Below are 21,810 nucleotides of genomic sequence, written 5' to 3'. Positions count from 1 at the left end.
CTCACCTATAAAAATACCTTTGCATTTTTAAACTTTGTAAAAGAATACAGTAGATTTCTGCAGCTTTTTGCTTTTTTGAAAGGGACTGTTTCCCTTCTGCAAGATCAGTGCCACAAGAAAATGTGAATATCCATTCATGTCTGTATCACACTCCACAGTCTTCTTTATTCAAGATAAATGTATTCTCAGTGAAATTAATTTGTTTCATACAGTTCTGCTGGTACATAGCAATGCAATATCTCCTGAGACTGGAATGACTCTTGCAAATCTTGCACATAAATATTACACAGTGATTAGGAAATCCAATGAGAAATTCATTTAAGTGGCTGTGCTTTGTTCCTTTATTTTTTTTAACTACAAACTGTTCTGAGGAATTACCTCAAAATGAGCTTATGTATTTCCTTTCAGTTATGAAATTCATTGGAAGAGTAGATTCCAGTCAGAACATGACAGTCACATAAAATGAAAATGTAATTGTGACAGGCCTCCAAATTATGCTGGACTGTGTTAAAAAATTGTATTTCGTGCACAATTGGATAATGGACACTGATCACCAGTCATTGGCCTTAGCTATAAGCATTTTTAGCTGACTGGGTACCCAAATTACAGAATTCTCATTCATCTGTCACATGCTGCTGACTGGCTGGTTAAGAAGAAAAAGGAACTCTGAAATTTAGGATATGAAGTCAGCCTAGAGAATCATGACATTGATATCAGTCAAAATTATTGCTGTGAAAATAACTTTCTTTTTACCAGTTATTTCTACTCATAAACGGAAAAAAATAAAGGTGCACATCTTTCTCTTGTGAATCATTAACTTTTCAAAGTCTCAACTTACAATATTTTTACTAATTTCTTGTGAGTGTACCTTAATAATTTCAAAGTTCAAAAAACAGTTTATGTACAAGTGTGTACTAAAAAGCAATTTACCCTAATTTCCTGATGTCACAGCACTCATGTCTTAATGAGAGGGTGCTCCATGTGTGAATGAACTGTTTGAATTCGAAACTTAATTACAGCATACTGTTTCTCATGGACTGATATAGTTACATTGCACACATCCACACTACATACAACAATTCGGAGCCTTCTAGCACCAAAGGGTTGCAACTTGCATCAGTGAAACTGGAAATTTACCAATTAATATGCATGACATTTAATACTTCAACTGATATTGAGGACAGAATAAAAAATTCATAGACATTACTTTTCAGCACATCCTCATAACTCATAAAATTACAAATTTAATATAAAATGTGAAACTTTTAAATTATTTCTGTATTATATATGAGAACTCTGTAAAAATATTGAGAGTATAGATCTTGAAAAATTGTTTATACACAAATAGAAGGGCTTTATCTTTTCAAATGGCAGAGCTAAAAACTTACTGATTTTTGAATAAAAATAAATGGGAAAATGAATCTAAAGCCATTTGAAATGGAGACTACAATTGGATTATACTTACTGTTGATGAAACAGCTGAAATGTCTTATTTTTGTTTTCTACAGACAGATGCTGATATCCTTCATCTAATAGCTTTAATGGTGACATAACTTTAAGATCTAAGCTGACACCCCCACAAAAACAACCACCACCACCACCACCACCACCACCACCACATTCTGACTTGAGACTGTTCACAATTTGTGGTACTGAAACTAGTAATGTATTAATTCCATCGCAGGGTACTTTTTAGTAAAAAGAAAACATTCATGATCATTATAATATAAACACTGCCAAACTATAACAAAAATGGGACATCCAGGTGAGGCATTCTGGTGCACATTATCTTGGAAGTGTTCATCAATAGTAGCATTCTGAACAGACAATGAAAGTAACAAACATACATTACATGTGTGACAGTCACCATCCTCTGTAATGTTCATAGAGCAAATTAGTTAAATCATAATCTTCCCTCACCCTTCTCCTCCTCTTCTCTCCCTCTCCTCCCCACCACTCTCTCTCTCTCTCTCCCTCTCCTCCCCACCACTCTCTCTCTCTCTCTCTCTCTCTCTCTCTCTCTCTCTCTCTCTCTCTCTGTCCTCCCCTCTCTCTCTCTCTCCCCCCTCCCTCCCTCCCTCCCTCCATGCCAAAACCACTCTCGGATCCCTCCTGGAACAGTGTTACCCCTGAGTCTTAAAGAATAAAAGAATAGGTACTGAAAATAAAAATAATCAGTTCTTCATCAGGTTTGTATAGAACATGTATATATTTGTGTAGAAGTGAAATAGTTTATGCCAGTTAGTTTTTTGTGACTGCAAAGTGTTGGCAGTTTTTTACTGTTTATTTTGTGATGTGTTTTCTGTATAAAGTTACTGCAACGGCTTTCTGATATTTAGCCATTTTGAAAATATTTATTAATTTAACATATTTTATTGTCGCTTTGAGTTAAAAGATGTGAATGCTGCATATAATTTTATAAATAGCCATTTATACTTAATATGAAAATTCGTATTTCTTTTGCCTAGGTATGCCTAGGATTAGGTACTATTATTGTGGTAAGTTTACAATATTGGATGTTTACAGTGCCCTTGTTTCAGCATGATTTTTCTTTTTGTTTTTAATGTTTCTGTTAATTCACAGCATTTGTAAAATCCTGGCAGTCCATTATTTCAAGAATGTATATTCAGGTTAAAATTTGGTTCTCTACAAATTACAAACTGTAGCTGTTTTAGGAAGTCTTCTAGCTTTTTGGCTTCCTTGTCAAGACTTCTGACATTCTTTGGGCTAGAGAAATTGAGGGATTCCATTGATTTTAATAATCTTAATGTATCACTGTTATCATTAATGGACAATCACAAATGAAACATCATTAAACTGAATCAGATTAACCAAATCTTTAAACTGTAGAGAGCACAAATAGATTTCTTGATGCTGTTATTCTTAATAGCTGCACATGTTTCATATCATGAATAAGTGTCTTTTTATGTTATTTTTTATTCTGTTTTTTAGGCTTTATTAGTGGCATGTCACAGAAATATGTTGTTTCACACTGTCTTTAATTTTTGCTTATTTGTGAGGGGGAATGTGGATAGAATGTAGACCAATATGGACACTAGTAGTTACTAATTTTTGCATCTATTGTGTACACTCTGTTTATCAGTTACTCTGCTAAGTTATAAATTTACTGTGGGGTATAACAAGATGGTAACTTACTTATCAGAAAAATTAATGAATTTCAAGAAATTAAATGAATCACAGTTCTGGGGAATAACTAACCCTACACACACACACACACACACACACACACACACACACACACACACACACACACACACACACTATAAACTTGCCAAATTTTTCTTCTCAGCTTTAACTTCAGTTCCTCAACATATATTACTACAAAACAAAACATACAGAATTTGTCACAGTTTCTCAACTTTTTTTTACAGTCAAGTCTTATGACTTACGTATGAAGCAAAATCTACTCCTATTTCTAACTTCTTTCTCAACCAAGAGTGCTGTTTGTTTTTTGTTTATATAGGAATAGTATACTGAGAATGCAGATTTTGAAAACTACAGTCTAAGTTTCATGTTAGTTTCATGATGCACCAGTTTACAACTCAGTCCATGGAAATTTTAATGGAAAACTTATTTCATAAAAGGAAATGCATCTCACTGAATGAGGTGTCAGATTGACTTCATGTTTTCCTGTTACAAATAGGTTTGTGTAATTGTGTATAAATAACAGGAGGAGACTGAGATGATTTGGACTTTAGGATGCTGAGATTAGTACTCAACTCTCACATGAATTATTTTCCTAATTTAAAATGCATCTCTTGCCTTTTTGAAAAGAACTGATTAGTTTTGTAATTATTATGAAATTGTGATTGCACTGATTCCTGTTCATGTTACAATAATCCACAAAATAAGTGAGGTATTTGCATCCCAATATAAAATTTTCTGAGTGCTGTTAAAAACTAATAAAACTTTTACAGATCAGTAGCAAAGGGTATTAATAATAGATATTTTACAGTTTTGCCTTGTCACTGAAAATTCAAGTCAATAAAATTACAGCAATTTAAAAATAGTAACATAACGACATTGCTGTGAATTTAAATTGCTAAACTGGTTAACCGGTATGTAACAACTACCCATTAAAATGTTTGCAAAATCATATACAATATCTCAGCAGTTAAATGACAGATACATACTTACTTTTTTGAAAGATTATTGTATCTTGTTGCATTCTATATTTGTTAAATCAACTTTTATATTTCAGCAACTGACCCAAATGCTTGGAGATTAGGGCGAATAGAAGAGGCTGACCATGAAACTCCAGTATGAAAAATGTTTAGAAATCAGGTTGTATGTATGTGGATGTGTGTTGACAATCTGAAATGTGAAAATGTACGTAAATTTTTAATAATGATATTATGTACTGGTACTGTTGGAATCCTTTTTTGCCACTTTCTACCTGCAATGTACAGCTGGTTAAAGTCTAACTGAACTCTAAAACATTTGCAGAAATGCTAAATGTTGATTATACGTGATGTGTAAAATAAAATAAAAAGTATAAAGATCAACTTACTAATTTTGTACAAAATAGTGTGTATCAAATAAGACTTGCCTTCTGTGAACACTCATTGAAATATTAAGCAGTTTCAAATTGAGTTGTTTCTAACCCAGTAGTTGCTGAGACAGGAAAGTCTGATTTATGTAAACCAAACCAGTGGTTGCATTATTAAAATATAAAAATTTGGATATAACTGCATCTGTGTGCATCAAATGTCACTGTTTTATTAATGATGCACAGCATTCAAGAAAGACAACATTCATTGGGAAGGGTGTAAACAAATCAGTCAGCAAGATCAAAAAGAGAGCTTCAACTACGTTAATGCAGACTGTACCTGTACAGAACACATGATGTTGAAATCAAACAAATTTACAATATGTATTTTTGTACAAATGTATGTTACAAACTGTTAACGTAGGTGGAAAGTCAACATTTACTGTAATCATATGGTTCTGATGATGCTCCATATTAATATCTTTTGAAGCTATATTTTCCGCCAGTGTTATAGGTGTGTGTTTTCATTTCCAGTCCCTGAATATGGAACAGAAAACTGTAACTGTCCAAGTGTTATGTGTAACTTGTATGTTGAAACAAATTTCAGACTTTATTTAAGTATTATGAATCAGACCATAATTCACATGCTAAATATTTCATTGATCAAGTTATGTGTGAGCAATAGTGTTATTGTTCAAGTATGTTAGCTTAAATAAATGTGTTAGGTGTGGTACCACAATATAATACAGAATTTAACTTGTTAATAACAGTGTTAAATTACTGAATTACTATTAGTCACTGCACAGAAATGAAGTGATTAAAAAGACATTATTTTAAAATACCTCCTTGTGTGGTATATTTTTGTAGGAATGAATAAAGAAGAAAGATTGATTGTCTTAATCCTGAATGATTTTTTTTTTTTTTTTTTTTGTGTGTGTAAGAATGCTAGTCATAATTCAACATTATTGCTGAATTTGGTTTTCCCTTGTAATTTAAATATGTTCTGTAGAATCTCAGAGTTCATAAAAATGAATGTGATTGTAGAAAATGAATATTTAGTATATATTTTATGCAGATATTTTGTTTTATACACACATTGTATACAATATTGAAGTTCATTTGGCATACTTTTCAAATAAAGCTGTGTTTACAGTTTCCTGGAACTGCAATAAAGATTCAAGGATTGTCTGTTTCTTTCATTCATAACTGTAATACTTTACTTGCTTACTAGAAAGCTGCTTACCATTGAAAAGTTAGTTTCTTTCTATCTCCCGTGGATCATAATTGCAACCTCTTGCCACGATACAGAACAAGTCAGTCTTTGTAATTATAGTACATCTCTTCAGTAAAAAATGTGGCATTATGTGAACAGTTTAAATGATATAACAAATGGTCTCTTTAGATAAAAATGCAGGGACTTGTATTGAAATACTCTTTCTCTCTCCCTCTCTCTTAAAAAACAAACAAACAAACACACACACACACACACACACACACACACACACACACACACACACACACCTTTCATAAATTCTTGCAACACTGGGTAGGTGGTCAGTTTTTTATGGCTGAATACCTGTGCCACACCAACAAGTTTGAATGAAGGACAGTGTAAATCATTTACCTCGTTGATTTCAAACTGTGAGTAACTGTTGAAGTAGAACTTCATACTGGAGTATGTGTACTGTGAGATTGTTGTCAATGTTTAAAGAGCTGCCTACAAGAAGTTCTAGATTAGGCACCACATATTTTCCATATTATACATTTTTAAGCAATAAACATACTTCTTCTGAATGACCGGTTACTCCAGAATGTGATGTCACAGGATATTAGTGTGTGAAAATAGGAAAAGTAAGTAAACCTCATCATTTTCATCTCCAAAGTCTGATATTATCCACAAAACAACAGTTGCAGAGCTGAAACATTAAAGATGATCTATAACATGTGACTTCTATTTCAGGTTTTTATCAATAAAAATATGACTTTAGAATACTCTGTTTCATTTATTGATTTACCATCAAGCATTATTTTTAATTAGTAAGTGCTGAATTTCATGTATCGTGTTCTGTCTGTACTTAGTAGGAGTTGATTTGCAGAGAACCAGTTATTAATTTTTGAGAAATTATTATTTACATCTTCAGGTGTTGAGGTTACTCCATTTGGTCTGATTATAATACTTAACTTTGTCAGCAAAGAGAAATATTTTTGCTTCTTGGGTATTTGATGGAAGTTCACTTATATACAAGATGTTCCAGATGACAGACCAAACATCATTTGTGCATTCTAATCCATCTTCTGCACTCCAGTCAAACATCTTTCCAAGCTGTGCATCATAAAAGCTTATTTCTCTATGATAACAGCAACTTTACATCTCAGCCACAGGTCATGTACAAAACACATTGATTTCAGCATTCAGGGATATGGGTACTAATTTAAATGCCTCACTTAAAGCACAGTCAGTCATGCACAGTATGTTGCATCCACTGCTGAAACTTTGAATGGTTCCAGCTCCATAGTAACAAATGATAAAAGTTTCATTTAAATTGATTTTTACACAGATGGTTTAAATACATGAGCTACATGATACCAAAAAATAATGTTCTTTGCAAAAGTTATGTCATCCCCGTAACTATCTGTAAATAAATAACTATACTATTTTCATGTAGAATGAGTCAAGGTACTAATTAACATAGTGAAGCAACAATTGCAAACTATTTTTTATTTATTGTTATTAAATTGCTATAATCAATTTTCTTTTGCAAAAGCTACATTAAACACACAAAACCCAATAGTTTTGGGGAGGGATTGTTACTTTCTCAGTCATATTGAACAGCTGGTTTGTATTTCCTATTGCTACCATAATACTTATGTAACAGCATATTTAACATATAACAACTATTATATATTTGCCCCCAGGGGGTCCACAACTCTTTTGTGGGTACACGTGTGGCGAGCACAGGACCCCAAACTAGTGCAGCTCTCTTTCCTTTCCAGGCTGCATACCTTCCCTTCTTCGCTTTCCACATCCCTCCTTGTCCCCAATACTCCCCTTCTCATCCCCTTCTTCCTCTCTTTGAGAGAGAGTTTTGCACCTACATCCAGAGACGGATGCTTGGGAATATATGACGTGGTTTCTCTTCTTTTGTCTCTATAATGGAAACTTTTTGACCTTACTTTGTCCTCCTCATTTTCCTTGATTCTTCTCTTTACCTTCTTCTCCACTGCAGCATTTGAGAATTCTTCTCTTCTTTCCTTTTCTTCGTTCATCCCTTTCTCTTTCTTTCCTCCCTGTGTGCGTCTGAGGGCAGACCCACACATTCCCATGCATAGCGAGTGATGGGGTAACGCATAATTCCCTGCCCCGGATAGACAAGTAAGACATGTACATACCCCTGGTAAAGGCCAGGACCAGGGAGGGGCGATTACCCAAGCTGGTACTTTCTGAACATGCCGATTGTTCCCTCCGTCCGTTTCTCAGGAGGTGTGAACTGAGGTGTTGACAATCACCTAAGGCGGGAGTGCGCTCAGAGAGGGCCCCCACTAGGAAGGAGTGCACCATTAGAGATACCAGTAATCATGGGGGATACTTTCACAATAGTTTCTTCTACTTCTACAATTTCTGCTCACAAGACAAAGCTAGATGTGTCTCAGCCACTGACAATTCTTCTGTCAGTGCCAAGTTTCCTAGTTGTTTCTCAGTCTGACAAAGGTCAAGACTTCTCCACAGTCAACCCTTTCATTATTCAGAAAGGTGTCGATGCAACTGCAGGTCCTGTAAAGTCTTGTTCCTGGTTATGAAATGGCACCTTGTTGTTAGAAACAGACAGTGCACTCCAGGCACATAAATGGCTATGAACTACACTGCTACACACCTTCCTTGCCCGGGTGGAAGTGCATCATACTTTAAACTCATCATGTGGGGTACTTTATACAAGATCACTTGACAAATTACACAATGAGGACATTCAAAATTACCTGTCTGATCGGGGCATTATGGCCGTACATCGAGTCGTGAAAAGGATAGAAAAGGAACTGGTACCAAACCACACTCTCTTCTTCATGCTCGACAGAGTTCAACTGCAATCGAACATTAAAGCAGGATATGAGATAATTTCAGATTGCTCTTACATCCCCAAACCTATGCTTTTCCATCGGTGTCAGTGATTTAATCATACCAGCCAGTTGTGCTCCAATACAGCCAAATGCGTTAACTGTGTCAGGGATGCCCATGAGGGTGATTGTCCACCTCCATCCCTTCGTTGCATCAACTGTGTGGGCGACCACGCTGCTTCCTCTACAGATTGCCCTCTTTCTAAAGATGAATGAATTATTCAGGAAATCCGAGTGAAAGAAAAGGTGTCTACCTTTGCTGCTCATAAGTTATTCACCAGTAGAAATCCCACTGTGTTCCCAGCGGGTAAATGTAGCACTGTCCTCTTTTTCTCTTCAGCCTACTCAGGAGGTAGCCATGCAGACTTGCAATCTCACCTTTAGCCCACAAGGTCATCAGATTGACCAGCCAAAGACCATCCGTTCAACCTTCCCACTATCACCCACTCACTCTTATGCTCACCCTTCATCGGCTCCTGCTAAATCACAGGCCCCAAAATTGGACACCCGGACTTTGAAAAAAGAGCCTACTCGTGAAGACTTTTTACGCACCCAGACCTCACAACCATCAACTCCTCCCTCATCTCAACGTCCTGCTTCCAAGAAGGCTCATAAGAAACAAAGTTCCTCTCCTTCTCCGCCACAGGCATGTATCTTCTATAGTGCCACCCAGCAGTAGCTGCCCTCAGCCGTCTTCCGTGTCACCAAGATGCACCGCTGGCAGCTGATCAACCAGCCAATCACTGACAGCAGGAGCTGCCCCCCAAACGACCTATGGATTGGGATTTTCTGCCTCTGGATGAATGCCATTCCACACTGTCGGCCAGTGGCTCTCAGCAGTCACTGAGTTGACGGCAACTGTGGTGAGCTTTTTCCCTTTACCATCCACCCTATGTCAATTATCCATTAGAATATCTACCGCATTTGCTCCAATTGGCATGAATTGTTGTTCCTCTTGCAATCATACTCACTGGTCATCTTTTGTGTTCAGGAAACAAAGCTACATCCCCAAGATCACTTTGTCTTCCCTCATTTCCAAGCAGTCTGGTTTGATTTCCGCTCTGTTGATGGTGCACCAGCACACCGGGGACTTAAGATTCTTCTCAATGATACTATCCACTATCACTCAATCCCCTTACACAGTTCCATCCAATCTATCGCTGTATGTCTTTCCCTTTCTGGATACACCTTCTCTCTTTGTACCATATGCATTCCATCGTCCACACCACTGGCAAGAGCTGATCTCCTTCATCTCCTTGGTGAGCTCCCACCACCCTATTTGCTGGTTTGGGGACTACAGTGCCCACGACCCGCTTTTGTGATACCTGTGTCCTTGTACGAGAGGCTCGTTATTCATTGACCTCTTCCACCAAGTGGATCTTGTTTGCCTCAACACTAGGGAACCTACATTTTTGTCTGCCTCCACGTCAACCTACTCTCATTTGGACCTTTCAGTCAGTACTCTTCACCTAGCTTGGCACTTTGAATGGTTTTCTCTTGCTGATACATACTCGAATGACCATTTTCCATGTGTCCTTCGATTACAACCACAACTTCCATCTATGCGCCCAAGACACTGGCAGTTTTCCCAAGCTGATTGGACACTTTTCTCCTCTCTAACAACATTTGATGACTGTTAATTTCCTAGCATGGACAATCAAGTCACTTTTGTTATGGAAGTTATCCTTACAGTCGTGGAATGTTCAGTACCTCGTACCTCCCCTTTGCCCCCCACTGATTATTTTAGCTCAAAAATCACAATATTGACTAACTCATTTTTTGAATTCATTTGTTAAGGGTTATGCGGAGATCTGTTTGGCAGAAATACCATTATAGATGTAAACTTCAGTTGGATGAGGTATGGAACCCAGTCATATCTTTAGTCTAAAATAGTGTTGTATGCATAGTGTCAGACTGATGGTAAGCAATTTAACTCAGTAGGTGCACAGTTTAAATAAGTGTATGCACACAATGATGCATATTTATGCATCAGTGGCCCATATCAGGTACACATTTCAACAAAGGACAGTCATGTAGATAAGATTTGTATGCAAACACTGCTGGGCCAATTGTTGGTATAAACATAATAATGATATGCACTAGTAAACATTAATTGTAGATTTCGCCTGAAAATGACACCTTGCTGGTTTACAGTAGAAATATCATTTCAAGATCTCTCTGGCTGCAGTCTCTAAACCTTTATAGAAGAGTTATTAACTGATAACAACTAAACAGCTGTAGGATTCTGTGGCAGTCTGTAAAACAAGATGTGTATATTAAGATAATTAGTATAACACAGCATCATAGAACAACAGGACACTGTTACTGAAGCCTATGTCAACAGTTAGTTTTCAGAATGTTGGATTGCTGCCATGCCCTGAAACATATGATGGCCACAATGTGTCACTCCAGTGGTTGGTTGGTTTGTGGGATGAAAGGGACCAGACTGCTATGATCATCGGTCCCTTTTTCCAAAGCACCCAAACAGAATAAAAGCGAACAAGGAAAAGATGACAGACGACACAAGACAAGAGAAACTTAGACAAAGACCAGACAAAATGAATTAACATCACACAGTGTGTGACGGTGGTTGGCCGACCAGAGAGAAATAAAAGTAAAAGCTAACCACCGAGAAACACATTAAAAACTCAATCCAAAATCATAGGCCAAAGGCCAGACTCATCATAAAAAAAAACATAACACATAAACAGATTAAGTGATAAAAATCCCTGCCCAAATAAACCGCAAAACAAAGCCTGCCAAGGCAGTGTCATTTGTTAAAAGGGCAGGGAGCGTGTCAGGCAGTGCGAACGACCACCTGAGCACAGCTAAAAGTGGACACTCCAACAAAATGTGGACCACTGTCAAAATGGATCCGCAGTGACATAAAGGTGGGTCCTCATGCCGCAATAAGTGGCTGTGCATCATCTGTGTATGCCTGATGCGCAGCCGGCAGAGGACAACAGACTCCTTGCAAGAGACCCGCAAGGAGGAGTGCCACACACCGGTATCCTCCTTGATGGCTCAAAGTTTGTTTGGTGAAGGCAGGGCGTGCCATTCAGTGTCCCAAAGTTTGAAAACTTTGCGGTGTAAGACAGCTCGCAAATCAGTCTCCGGGAGGCCAATGTCCAGAGTTGGTTCACTGGTGGCCTGTTTGGCCAGGCGGTCAACATGTTCATTGCCCGGGATGTCCACATGACCAGGGGTCCACACAAAGATCACAGAGCAGCCATAACGGGCAAGAGTATGGAGGGACTCCTGGACAGCCATCACCAGACGAGAGCGAGGGAAGCACTTGTCGATAGCTCGTAAACTGCTCAGGGAGTCACTACAGATAACGAAGGACTCACCTGAGCAGGAGCAGATATACTCTAGGGCATGAAAGATGGCGACCAACTCAGCTGTGAAAACGCTGCACCAGCCGGCAAGGAACGTTGTTCATAATGGTCCCCTAGAGTTAGAGCATAACCGACACGACCAGCAACCATCGAACCGTCAGTGTAAAACACGCCAGAGCCCTGATACGTGGCTAGGATGGAATAAAAGCGGTGGCGGAAGGCCTCCGGAGGGACTGAGTCCTTCGGGCCCTGTGCCAATTCGAGCCGAAGGCAAGGGCGGGGTGCACACCACGGGGGTGTATGCAGAGGCGCCCAGAAAGGAGGCAGAAGAGGGAAAACCCCAAGCCCAGAGAGAAGCTCTCTGATGCGGACCGCGATCGTACAACCCGACCGGGGCTGACGATCTGGGAGATAGACGACTGACAGCGGGAACAGGAGACAATAATTGGGATGCCCGGGCAAGCTATAAACATGCGTAGCATAAGCGGCCAGTAAACGTTGACGCCGTAACAGCAGTGGAGAGACACCTGCCTCCACAAGTAAGCTGTCCACAGGGCTTGTCCGGAAAGCACCAGTGGCAAGTCGGATCCAACTGTGAAGGATTGGGTCCAGCACCCGCAATGCAGAAGGGGATGTTGAACCATAAGCCAGGCTCCCATAATCCAGATGGGACTGGATTAATGCCTGGTAGAGCCGTAAGAGGGTAGATCGGTCAGCGCCCCAGCTGGTGTGGCTCAAGCATTGCAGAGCATTAAGATGTCACCAACACATCTGTTTAAGCTGCCAAATATGTGGGAGCCAAGTCAACCGGGCATCAAAAACCACACCCAAAAACCGATGTGTCTCCACCACAGCAAGACGTTCGCCTGCAAGATAAAGCTGTGGCTCAGGGTGAACTGTGCGTTGCCGGCAGAAATGCATAACGCAGGTCTTGGCAGCCGAAAACTGGAAGCCACATGCTACAGCCCAAGACTGCGCCTTGCAGATTGTGCCCTGTAGCTGACGTTCTGATGATGCAATGCCAATGGAGCTGTAGTAGACGCAGAAATCGTCAGCATATAAGGAAGCTGATACAGACGTTCCCAACGCCGCAGTGAGCCCGTTAATTGCAATTAAAAACAGGCAGACTCTTAAAACAGACCCCTGCGGGACCCCGTTCTCCTGAACTCGGGAGGAACTATGGGAGGCTGCGACTTGCACGCGGAAGGCACGATGAGACAGAAAATTTCATATGAAAATCGGCAGCGGACCCCGAAGACCCTAACCATGAAGCGTAAAGAGGATGTGATGACGCCATGTCGTATCGTACGCCTTCCGCATGTAAAAATGACAGCGACGAGGTGCTGACGGTGGGCAAAGGCCATACGGATGGCTCACCAGATCGTCGGTGGCAGAGCGGCCTTTACGGAACCCACCCTGAGACTGAGCCAGAAGGCCCTGAGACTCGAGTACCCAACTCAACCGCCGGCTCACTATGCATTCGAGTAACTTGCAGAGAACGTTGTAGAGGCTAATGGGGTGGTAGCTGTCCACCTCCAATGGGTTCTTGCCAGGTTTCAAAACGGGGATAGCAATACTTTCCCGCCATTGCGATGGAAACTCACCCTTGACCCAGATTCGGTTGTAAATGTCGAGGAGGCACCGCTGGCAGTCCACTGAGAGGTGTTTCAGCATCTGACAGTGGATGCGATCTGGCCTGGGAGCTGTATCAGGGCAAGTGGCTAGGGCACTGTGGAGATCCCACTCACTGAATGGAACATTGTAGGATTCAGGATGGCGGATGTGAAATGAAAGGCTCTGACGTTCCACCCGCTCTTTAATGGAGCAGAAAGCCAGTGGGTAATTCACAGATGTGGAACTGAGAGTAAAATGGTTTGGTAAGTGGTTGGCAATTATGTCGGAGTCAGTACAAATTGCCCCATTCAGTGACAGCGCAGGGATGCCGACAGGGGTTCGATAGCCATAGAGGCATCTAATCTTTGTCCAGACCTGTGATGGAGAGACATGGAGGCCAATGGTGGAAACATACCGCTCCCAGCACTCCTGCTTGCGTTGGCGGATAAGGCGGCGGGCCCGTGCATGCAGCCATTTAAAGACGATGAGGTGTTCTATGGAGGGATGTTGCTTGTGACGCTGGAGCACCTGCCAGCGATCTTTAATCGCCTCAGTAATCTCAGGCGACCACCAAGGCACAGTCCTCCACCGAGGGGACCCAGAAGAATGGGGAATGGCAGATTCTGCAGCAGTAACGATGCCAGTGGTGACCGAATGAACCACCACATCAATGGTTTCATTAGAAAGAGGCGCAATAGCGGCCATGGAGGAGAACAAGTCCCAGTCAGCCTTATTCATAGCCCACCTGCAAGGGCGCCCAGAAGAGTGACACTGTGGCAGTGGCAGAAAAAAATGGTTCAAATGGCTCTGAGCACTATGGGACTTAACAACTGGGCTCATCAGTCCCCTAGAACTTAGAACTACTTAAACCTAACTAACCTAAGGACATCACACACATCCATGCCCGAGGCAGGATTCAAACCTGTGACCGTAGCAGTTGCACAATTCCGGACTGCGCGCCTAGAACCGCGAGACCACCGCGGCCGGCAGTGGCAGAAAGATCAGAAAGTGGTCACTACCACACAGGTCATCATGCACACTCCATTGGACAGATGATAAGAGGCTAGGGCTGCAGATCGAAAGGTTGATGGCAGAGTACGCGCCATGTGCCACACTGAAATGTGTGAAGGCATCATAATTTAAAATGGAAAGGTTGAGCTGTGCCAATACACCCTCAGTGGTGGCGCCTCAACCTGTTGCCACCGACCCACCCCACAGAGGGTTATGGGCGTTGAAGTCGCCCAGTAACAAGACAGGTGGTGGCAATTGGGCTATCAGCGCAGCCAGGACATGCTGTGGGACATCACCATCTGGTGGAAGATACAGACTGCAGACAGTAACAGCCTGTGGTGTCCACACCCGAACAGCAACAGCCTCTAAAGGTGTTTGTAGAGGGACAGACTCGCTGTGAAGAGAGTGAAGGACATAGATGCAGACACCACCAGATACCCTTCCATAGGCTGCCCGGTTCTTATAATAACCCTGATAGCCACGGAGGGTGGGGGTTCACATCACTGGAAACCAAGTTTCCTGAAGAGCAATGCAGAAGAAAGGGTGAAGGCTGATAAGTTGTTGGAGCTCAGCTAGATGGTGGAAGGAACTGCTGCAGTTCCACTGGAGGATGGTATTGTCCAGGGCTGAGAAAGGCATGAAGGGACTGGGGAGGCAGATTACACTGTTGGGTCACCTGCTGCCTCCGATGGAGCACCTGTGCAAGTGCTATCCATTGGGTCTGAGGGACAGGAGAGATCGAGGTCCTCAGTGGACACAAGAATCTCCACCTCATCCTCAGACGCAGAGCTTTTAGGTAGAGGTGGAGTAGGTACCACCACAGGTGCCTTGGTCTTACGGGTCTTCAATGTCGTCTTCCCCTCACTGTTCCTTTGGTTGCCGTTGCTGGGAGGGCTTTTTGGAGTCAGTCTCTGGGACCGAAGACGATCGCAAAGCTCGACAACCAGCAACCTGTGGCTTTATCAGCCACTGGTGGGTGTCTGCTGTGCCGCTGGTAGGAACCTGGGAAGGGAGTGACCCAAGGGATCCCTTCCAAGTGAGAGAAGCCAAAGAAGACTTACACTTCTCCGGCTTAGAAGTGGGGGACTGGTGTCCCCAGTGGTTGAGGGGGTGCTGCTCCCGAGGTAGGTGGTGTGGGAGCAACAGCGTGAGAAGTAGCCCCCACCGTCAAGGGGGCAGGTGAGGTCCTCTGACTCTGAGAGCTGACTGTATGTGGTGCAGCTGATGGAGCTGGAGCAGGAGTGACAGTGGCGGCATAATATGACATCATGTGCACGGGATGAAGCTGTTCAAATTTCCGCTTAGCCTCAGGGTAGGTCAGTATATCCAGGGCCTTGTATTCCACTATATTCCGTTTCTTCTGAAGGATCTTACAGTCCGACGAGTAAGGGGAATGGTGCTCTCTGCAGTTGACACAGATGTGAGGCGGGGCACATGGAGTATCAGGATGGGATGGTCGACCACAATTGCGACATATGAGGCGGGAAGCACAGCGAGGAGACGTATGGCTGAACTTACAACACTTGAAGCACCGCATCGGGGGAGGGATATATGGCTTGACATCACAAAGGTAGACCATCACCTTGACCTTCTCAGGTAATGTGTCACCCTCAAAGGCCAAGATGAAGGCACTGGTGGAAACTTGATGATCCCTCGGACCCCGGTGGACGTGCCAGACGAAATGGACACCTCGTTGCTCTAAGTTGGCGCGCAGCTCGTCATCAGACTGTAAAAGAAGATCTCTGTGGAAAATAATGCCCTGGACCATATTTAAGCTTTTATGCGGGGTGATAGTAACAGAAACATCAACCAGCTTTGTACAAGCGAGCAAGGCTCGTGATTGGTCAGAGGATGCTGTTTTGATTAAGACTGACCCAGACCACATTTTGGACAAGCCCTCCACCTCCCCGAACTTGTCCTCTAAATGTTCTACAAAGAACTGAGGCTTCACAGACACAAAGGAGTCCCCATCAGCTCTGGTACATACGAGATACCGGGGCGAATACCTTTTGATGTCATTCATAACCTGTCATTCCTCCCATGGGATGATTTGGGGTCATACACATCAGCCTTAAAGTGAGCTTTTGAATGCTTAGTGACTGCTGGTGGCTGGCCACCAGCAAGAGAAGATGAGTCACGCTTCATTGCGTGTCATCCACCCTGATGCCACCTGCTCCGACCAAGGGCCCTCCCCACGGGCGCCACCCAGCCACAGCAAAGGACACCTGGCAGGATGGCCATTGCCGGGAGTCCCAATGCCCCAGGGAGATGGGCATCTGCTCCTTGGCATACATGGGGAGTTAACGGTGCAGGCATCAGTAAAGCGATCCCTGTGTTGTCAGGGGCTACAACTAACAGGGTACATGGCAGCCTCACCACAACGGACTGGCTACCATGCTGGATATTAGGTGCCATAAAGTCCATGGTCATCGTCTCCGCAAAAAGCAACACTACACAGGGCATAGTGAAAATTTCGCATCCTCGCCCAAGAGATGGAGAATGAGCAGGACAGCAATGCAATGACGAGAAAGCTGGCTAGAGGTCTTAATGCACGATGGACAAAATGCACCATGTAAGGCGCCCTTCCCCAATTGGCTTGCTCTGCGGAAGAATTCTGAAAGATGGAGGTTAAACCCAACAGGGAACCATCACATAAAGGCCAAAACATTTGAGACTCCTTTTAGTCGCCTCTTACGACAGGCAGGAATACCGCGGGCCTATTCTTACCCCCGAACCTGCAGGGGTCACTGCAGTGAGAAAATGTATACTGGAGAATATGAATTCTGGTCATTTATCACAAAAACAATCCCTCTTCATTGGAATGCCTGCATGTGCTGTTTCAGTGGTGACTGGTTGTAGTGTTAGTGATTACATCATGGAGGGGAATGGATGGACCATAATAAAATAAACTGCAAGTGAAAACTTACTGTCAAAGTATATATTGTTATGGAAGCAGGTATTATACACTGCTCAAAAGAATTAGGTGAACATGACTTTGGTCATATGCAATACAGCACTGAGCAATAATTGAGGATCGGGTATGTTACCAAGCTGTACCATCTTTCACAAATTAAGTACACAACAAATCATCATCACATTCTCAATCATTTACATAAAAAGAACTGAAATGTGCAACAGGTGTCAAAAGCAAAGTGCAAACAATTGTTCATCTCATCATCATGGGTGCTTTTCATTGCTCGTTGAGAGCTTCAATAACGTGTGTGCCCTATGTGAGTGCTTATCACTGCCTGACACCTATTTGGCAAGCTCCGTATAAGTCTACAGAGGGTGCCCTGTAGTATCCATTCCCATTCTTCAATGAGAGCCCATTATCATTCTAGGAGAGTCTGTGGTGGAACAGGATGACCACAAGCATGTCTATCAAACATGTCCCATACATGCGCCATGGGGTTTAAGTTGGGACTCACTGCCAGCCATTACATTACTTCAATGTCCAGGCTCTGCAAGACATCACTGGCAACACCTGCCACATACGCCCTTTCCTTAGAAGTAATTCAGGGCCAACACTGTAAGCAGCAGCCACCACATGGTCCAACAGGATTTGTACAATGTACTGCCTGGTGGTAAGGCAACCATGGGCAATGATGAGATCCATATGGCTGTCAACACAGAATTCTCTCCTCAGCATCAAAGAACCTTGTAAATGTGTCAGTTTCCTCGACAACATTTGCCAGGTAAAACTCACCAAAAGTCTCTAAACACTATCATGTTCAATGCCTTGTGTCAGGGAATATTTGGACTCATCTGTGAATACCACATGTCACGAGTGACAAAGTGGCCAGTTCACATGGGGATGGCAGACATGAAGGTGAGCTGCAAGATGTTTTTAGGTACTCAAAACAAGCATCTGGGTTTTAAGGTCCTGTTCATTACAGTCTGATCAGTCACATCAGCTCCAGCAGCTCTTTTGAGATCATCTTCCAGTGCTCCGGTGGTATCCATACCACACTGCAACACAGAGATGACTAAATATTGGTTTTCATGTAGGGTTGTAATGTGTTGGCAACCTTGTCCAACTTGCTTTGTGTACTGATCTGTCTCCCTGTAGCATGTCTACATTCTGTGGATAGCACACACAGTCACATGACCGAAAGTCCATCCTTTTTTAATCGAACAGACCATCCTTGCAACTTACACTGCATTAAGATGTCACATTGCATGTGCTTGGTTGAATACAATGTCCACAAATGACAAATGTCATCTGTTTACCTCACTAGTAAGCAGTGTGACACCAGTACTCACTTCCTTTTGAGGGGTCACCTGACACTGTAATGTATAACACAGCCAATAGATGGTAAATGATTTTAATTGTTGCCTATATTGAAAGAGAAGATCTCAAGCAATGCAATAAGGCCACATAAACCACCTGTCTGGAAACAGATTTAACATATCAGACATTGATAAAAGTGTTTTCCTGTTGCATCATGAGGACACAGTAATGGGATTCTTGGTCAATGTATTTTATTTCCCAAGCCATTACTGTTCTAATGAAGTGAAGACTGTGGGGCAAATAAAAATTGAAACATGATAGTCTCTTGAATAATGCAGCCGTAAGGTAAGTAACAAAATTTTTTGAATATAATGGTTCTATGGATGTCAACTTAGCTTTCCTTACTTACTATTTACTACTTTCATAATTTTATCCACATAGCATCTTTTTAGTTTTATATTTTGAGCAACTATAAATAAAAATCTGTGAAGAGAAGATTTAAAAGTTGCTCACATGTGTGAGAGGGTGGATCTGTATGGAGACAATTGTGGTGTCTATGTTGAGGACTGACGAAAACTTAGCCTAAAAAATATACTCTGGGAATCTGTGTGGCTAATTTTGTTAATAAACCCATCACCTAATAGCTTTAAACAACACCAACAGAACAAAAAGAGTAAAATGAGATTACACTAAAAATTTTCATTCATCTGCTAGATACAACTGATGCATGGCCTGCACAGAACATAAGAGTAAAAGTCAGTAAGGAATTTTTTGCATTTTATAGCCTATGAACTGTTCCAGTGTTCCCAGATATGTATTGTTTAGCATCAGATACCATGCGTTTATTGGGCAGGTGAATTCCAAGGACAATGAGGGAAAATGATGTACTATTCAACAGCGTTCTCCACTTTGGACCAATCAATACACACCAACTTCAATTTGTGATGTCTACTTAAAATGTTATAAAAATTGACTTAAAAACATATTCTGTAATAAATATATGGCTTCCTACACTTTATCAAATGCAAAATAAAGCTAGACTTCAGCAATACCAAAGTGAAAATTTGTGTCAGGACAAGGCCATTTAATGCTGTTTCATTTGGACCTCAAATAACAACAAAGCTTGCCACCTGGTATCATACATACACACCATGCATTATTTGCATAAGTAGGTGTCTCTTGGTATATTCAGAATTTGTACACATTTTTCACAGCGGCCCTCACTATATAGCTTGTGGCAGTTCTGCAGGTTATCCACATGATCCAAAACTTAAGTAAAAAGGTCACAATGGCCAGCATAAAATACAGTGACAATCCAATAATGACCAAAGGCAGCTTCTGTAAAATTGCAATAAAAAGAACCAGTGAAGCCCCTGGTGCCTTGTGTTCAAGCATTAAAAACAAAATCTAGCCCCATGACATGTCTTATCTAAAGTGTGATAGCCTTGTCACTATCATTCCTATAACCTCACTGACCTTTTTTGTAGGTAAATTAAGAATAGTGTGCCACAGTTGTAATCATGATAAGTTTATAAATGAGATGATGGTTGAAACAAACATATTTTAAAGTCAAAACTACAAGTTCAAATCTGAAGGCAGGGTCACCAATGAAGCACAACACTTAGAACTGAAAGCACCTTTATTACTGACACATTGTGCAGCCAGAACAGAATTGACCCCCTGGATGCAGAAGGCAGCTACTTTCACAAATATCATATATTCCAGTGTGCTGATATTTATAAAAACGTAGAATATTCCAGAACACAGATAAGATGTTTAAAGAACCTACCAGACATGATAAATACTAAATAACAAATAATTGCTGGTGGCCCGGTTTGAACTTGTGACCTGCAGCATGCCAGCCAATGATGCTAACCACTAGCTCAGCACATGGCACTGTTCCATCTCCTGGAGGAACAGTGACCCACTGTTTCAGTAGTTATCATTGGAGTTGACTACAGCACCCTGGATGGAGAGCTTGTCAATGGTCTTTCCTGGCATACCGTCACATTCTGATCATATTACATCCTCTTCACTATGATGAGCATTGAGGGTAGCTCCTCCTGTCAGAGTTTTGTGATCATCAAGTGGGTATTGACTGAACAAGAAGCCCCCAAATCAATCTGCACCTCTGGACAGTTTGACGGCTTCATATGGAAGACATGAACAATGTATTTGCATTTTTGTCTTCTTGATGAGTGGTCATAATCCTCAATTTCTTATGTGATGTAGGAAAACTGACAAAGAATGCAATAAGGCCCAAAGTAACGCTTTAGTAACCTTTCTGATAGTCCCACTTTCTGCACAGGTTTAAAAATCCATACCCAAGTCTCCTGGGCTATATGTCAGTGGCTTGTGCTTGGTGTTATAGCATTTTCAATCTTTCTCCTGGAAGTCCAGGGTGCATATTCAAACCAGCTCCCTTGTCTCTTCAGTCCTGGTTACAAGGTGCTTGACAGTCATCCTGAGTAACATCCATCATCCATTTGAAACAGGAACAATGTATCTATTGTCATTCTGACTTCATGACCATGGAGTATAAAAAACAATGCGAAGCCTGTAGTGTGTTGCTTAACTGTGTCGTATGCTAATGTCACAAGGGCAATATTGTATCACAGTCTCTATGTTCAACATCAACATACATCTAGAGCATATCTGCCACTTTCATATTAAAGCATTCTGTGAGGCCATTATCTGTGGATGGTAGGTAGCTGTCATCCTGTGGGCACAGGCGCCGACTCCATGGGGCCTGAGGGGGCCCGATCCCCCTCAAACATTCGTTTGGAGGGGCTCTGCCCCCCCCCCCCCCCCCCAAATAATTTAAGAAAATTATTATTTATATTATACTTTATAAAATCACAAAATTATGTTGGAATTTTCTACTTTCCTTATTTGACGATAGTTACCTTTTAAAATACATACAGCAATGAGTTCAATAATTATTGTGGTAGTAAGCAGGTTAACTAAAAACAAGTGGTGTGTATCATGATAGTGTT

At 41.7% G+C, this 21,810-nt stretch overlaps 1 protein-coding gene across 1 annotated transcript in view; it reads left to right on the top strand.

Annotated features, from left to right (window-relative positions):
* LOC126470580 (popeye domain-containing 2-like) overlaps window positions 1-5,428 on the top strand; it is a 625,481-nt gene extending 620,053 nt beyond the window's left edge. The window contains exons 6-7 of the mRNA XM_050098534.1: window positions 2,469-2,498; window positions 4,223-5,428. Of these exons, the coding sequence (XP_049954491.1) occupies window positions 2,469-2,498; window positions 4,223-4,287 (95 nt within the window). The 3' untranslated portion in view covers window positions 4,288-5,428. The remainder of the gene's footprint in view (window positions 1-2,468; window positions 2,499-4,222) is intronic.
* The last annotated feature ends 16,382 nt before the right edge of the window (window positions 5,429-21,810 follow it).

Source organism: Schistocerca serialis, chromosome 3 (genome assembly GCF_023864345.2).
Source record: "Schistocerca serialis cubense isolate TAMUIC-IGC-003099 chromosome 3, iqSchSeri2.2, whole genome shotgun sequence".
Lineage (NCBI taxonomy): Eukaryota > Metazoa > Arthropoda > Insecta > Orthoptera > Acrididae > Schistocerca > Schistocerca serialis.
This window is presented reverse-complemented; position numbering and strand designations above follow the sequence as displayed.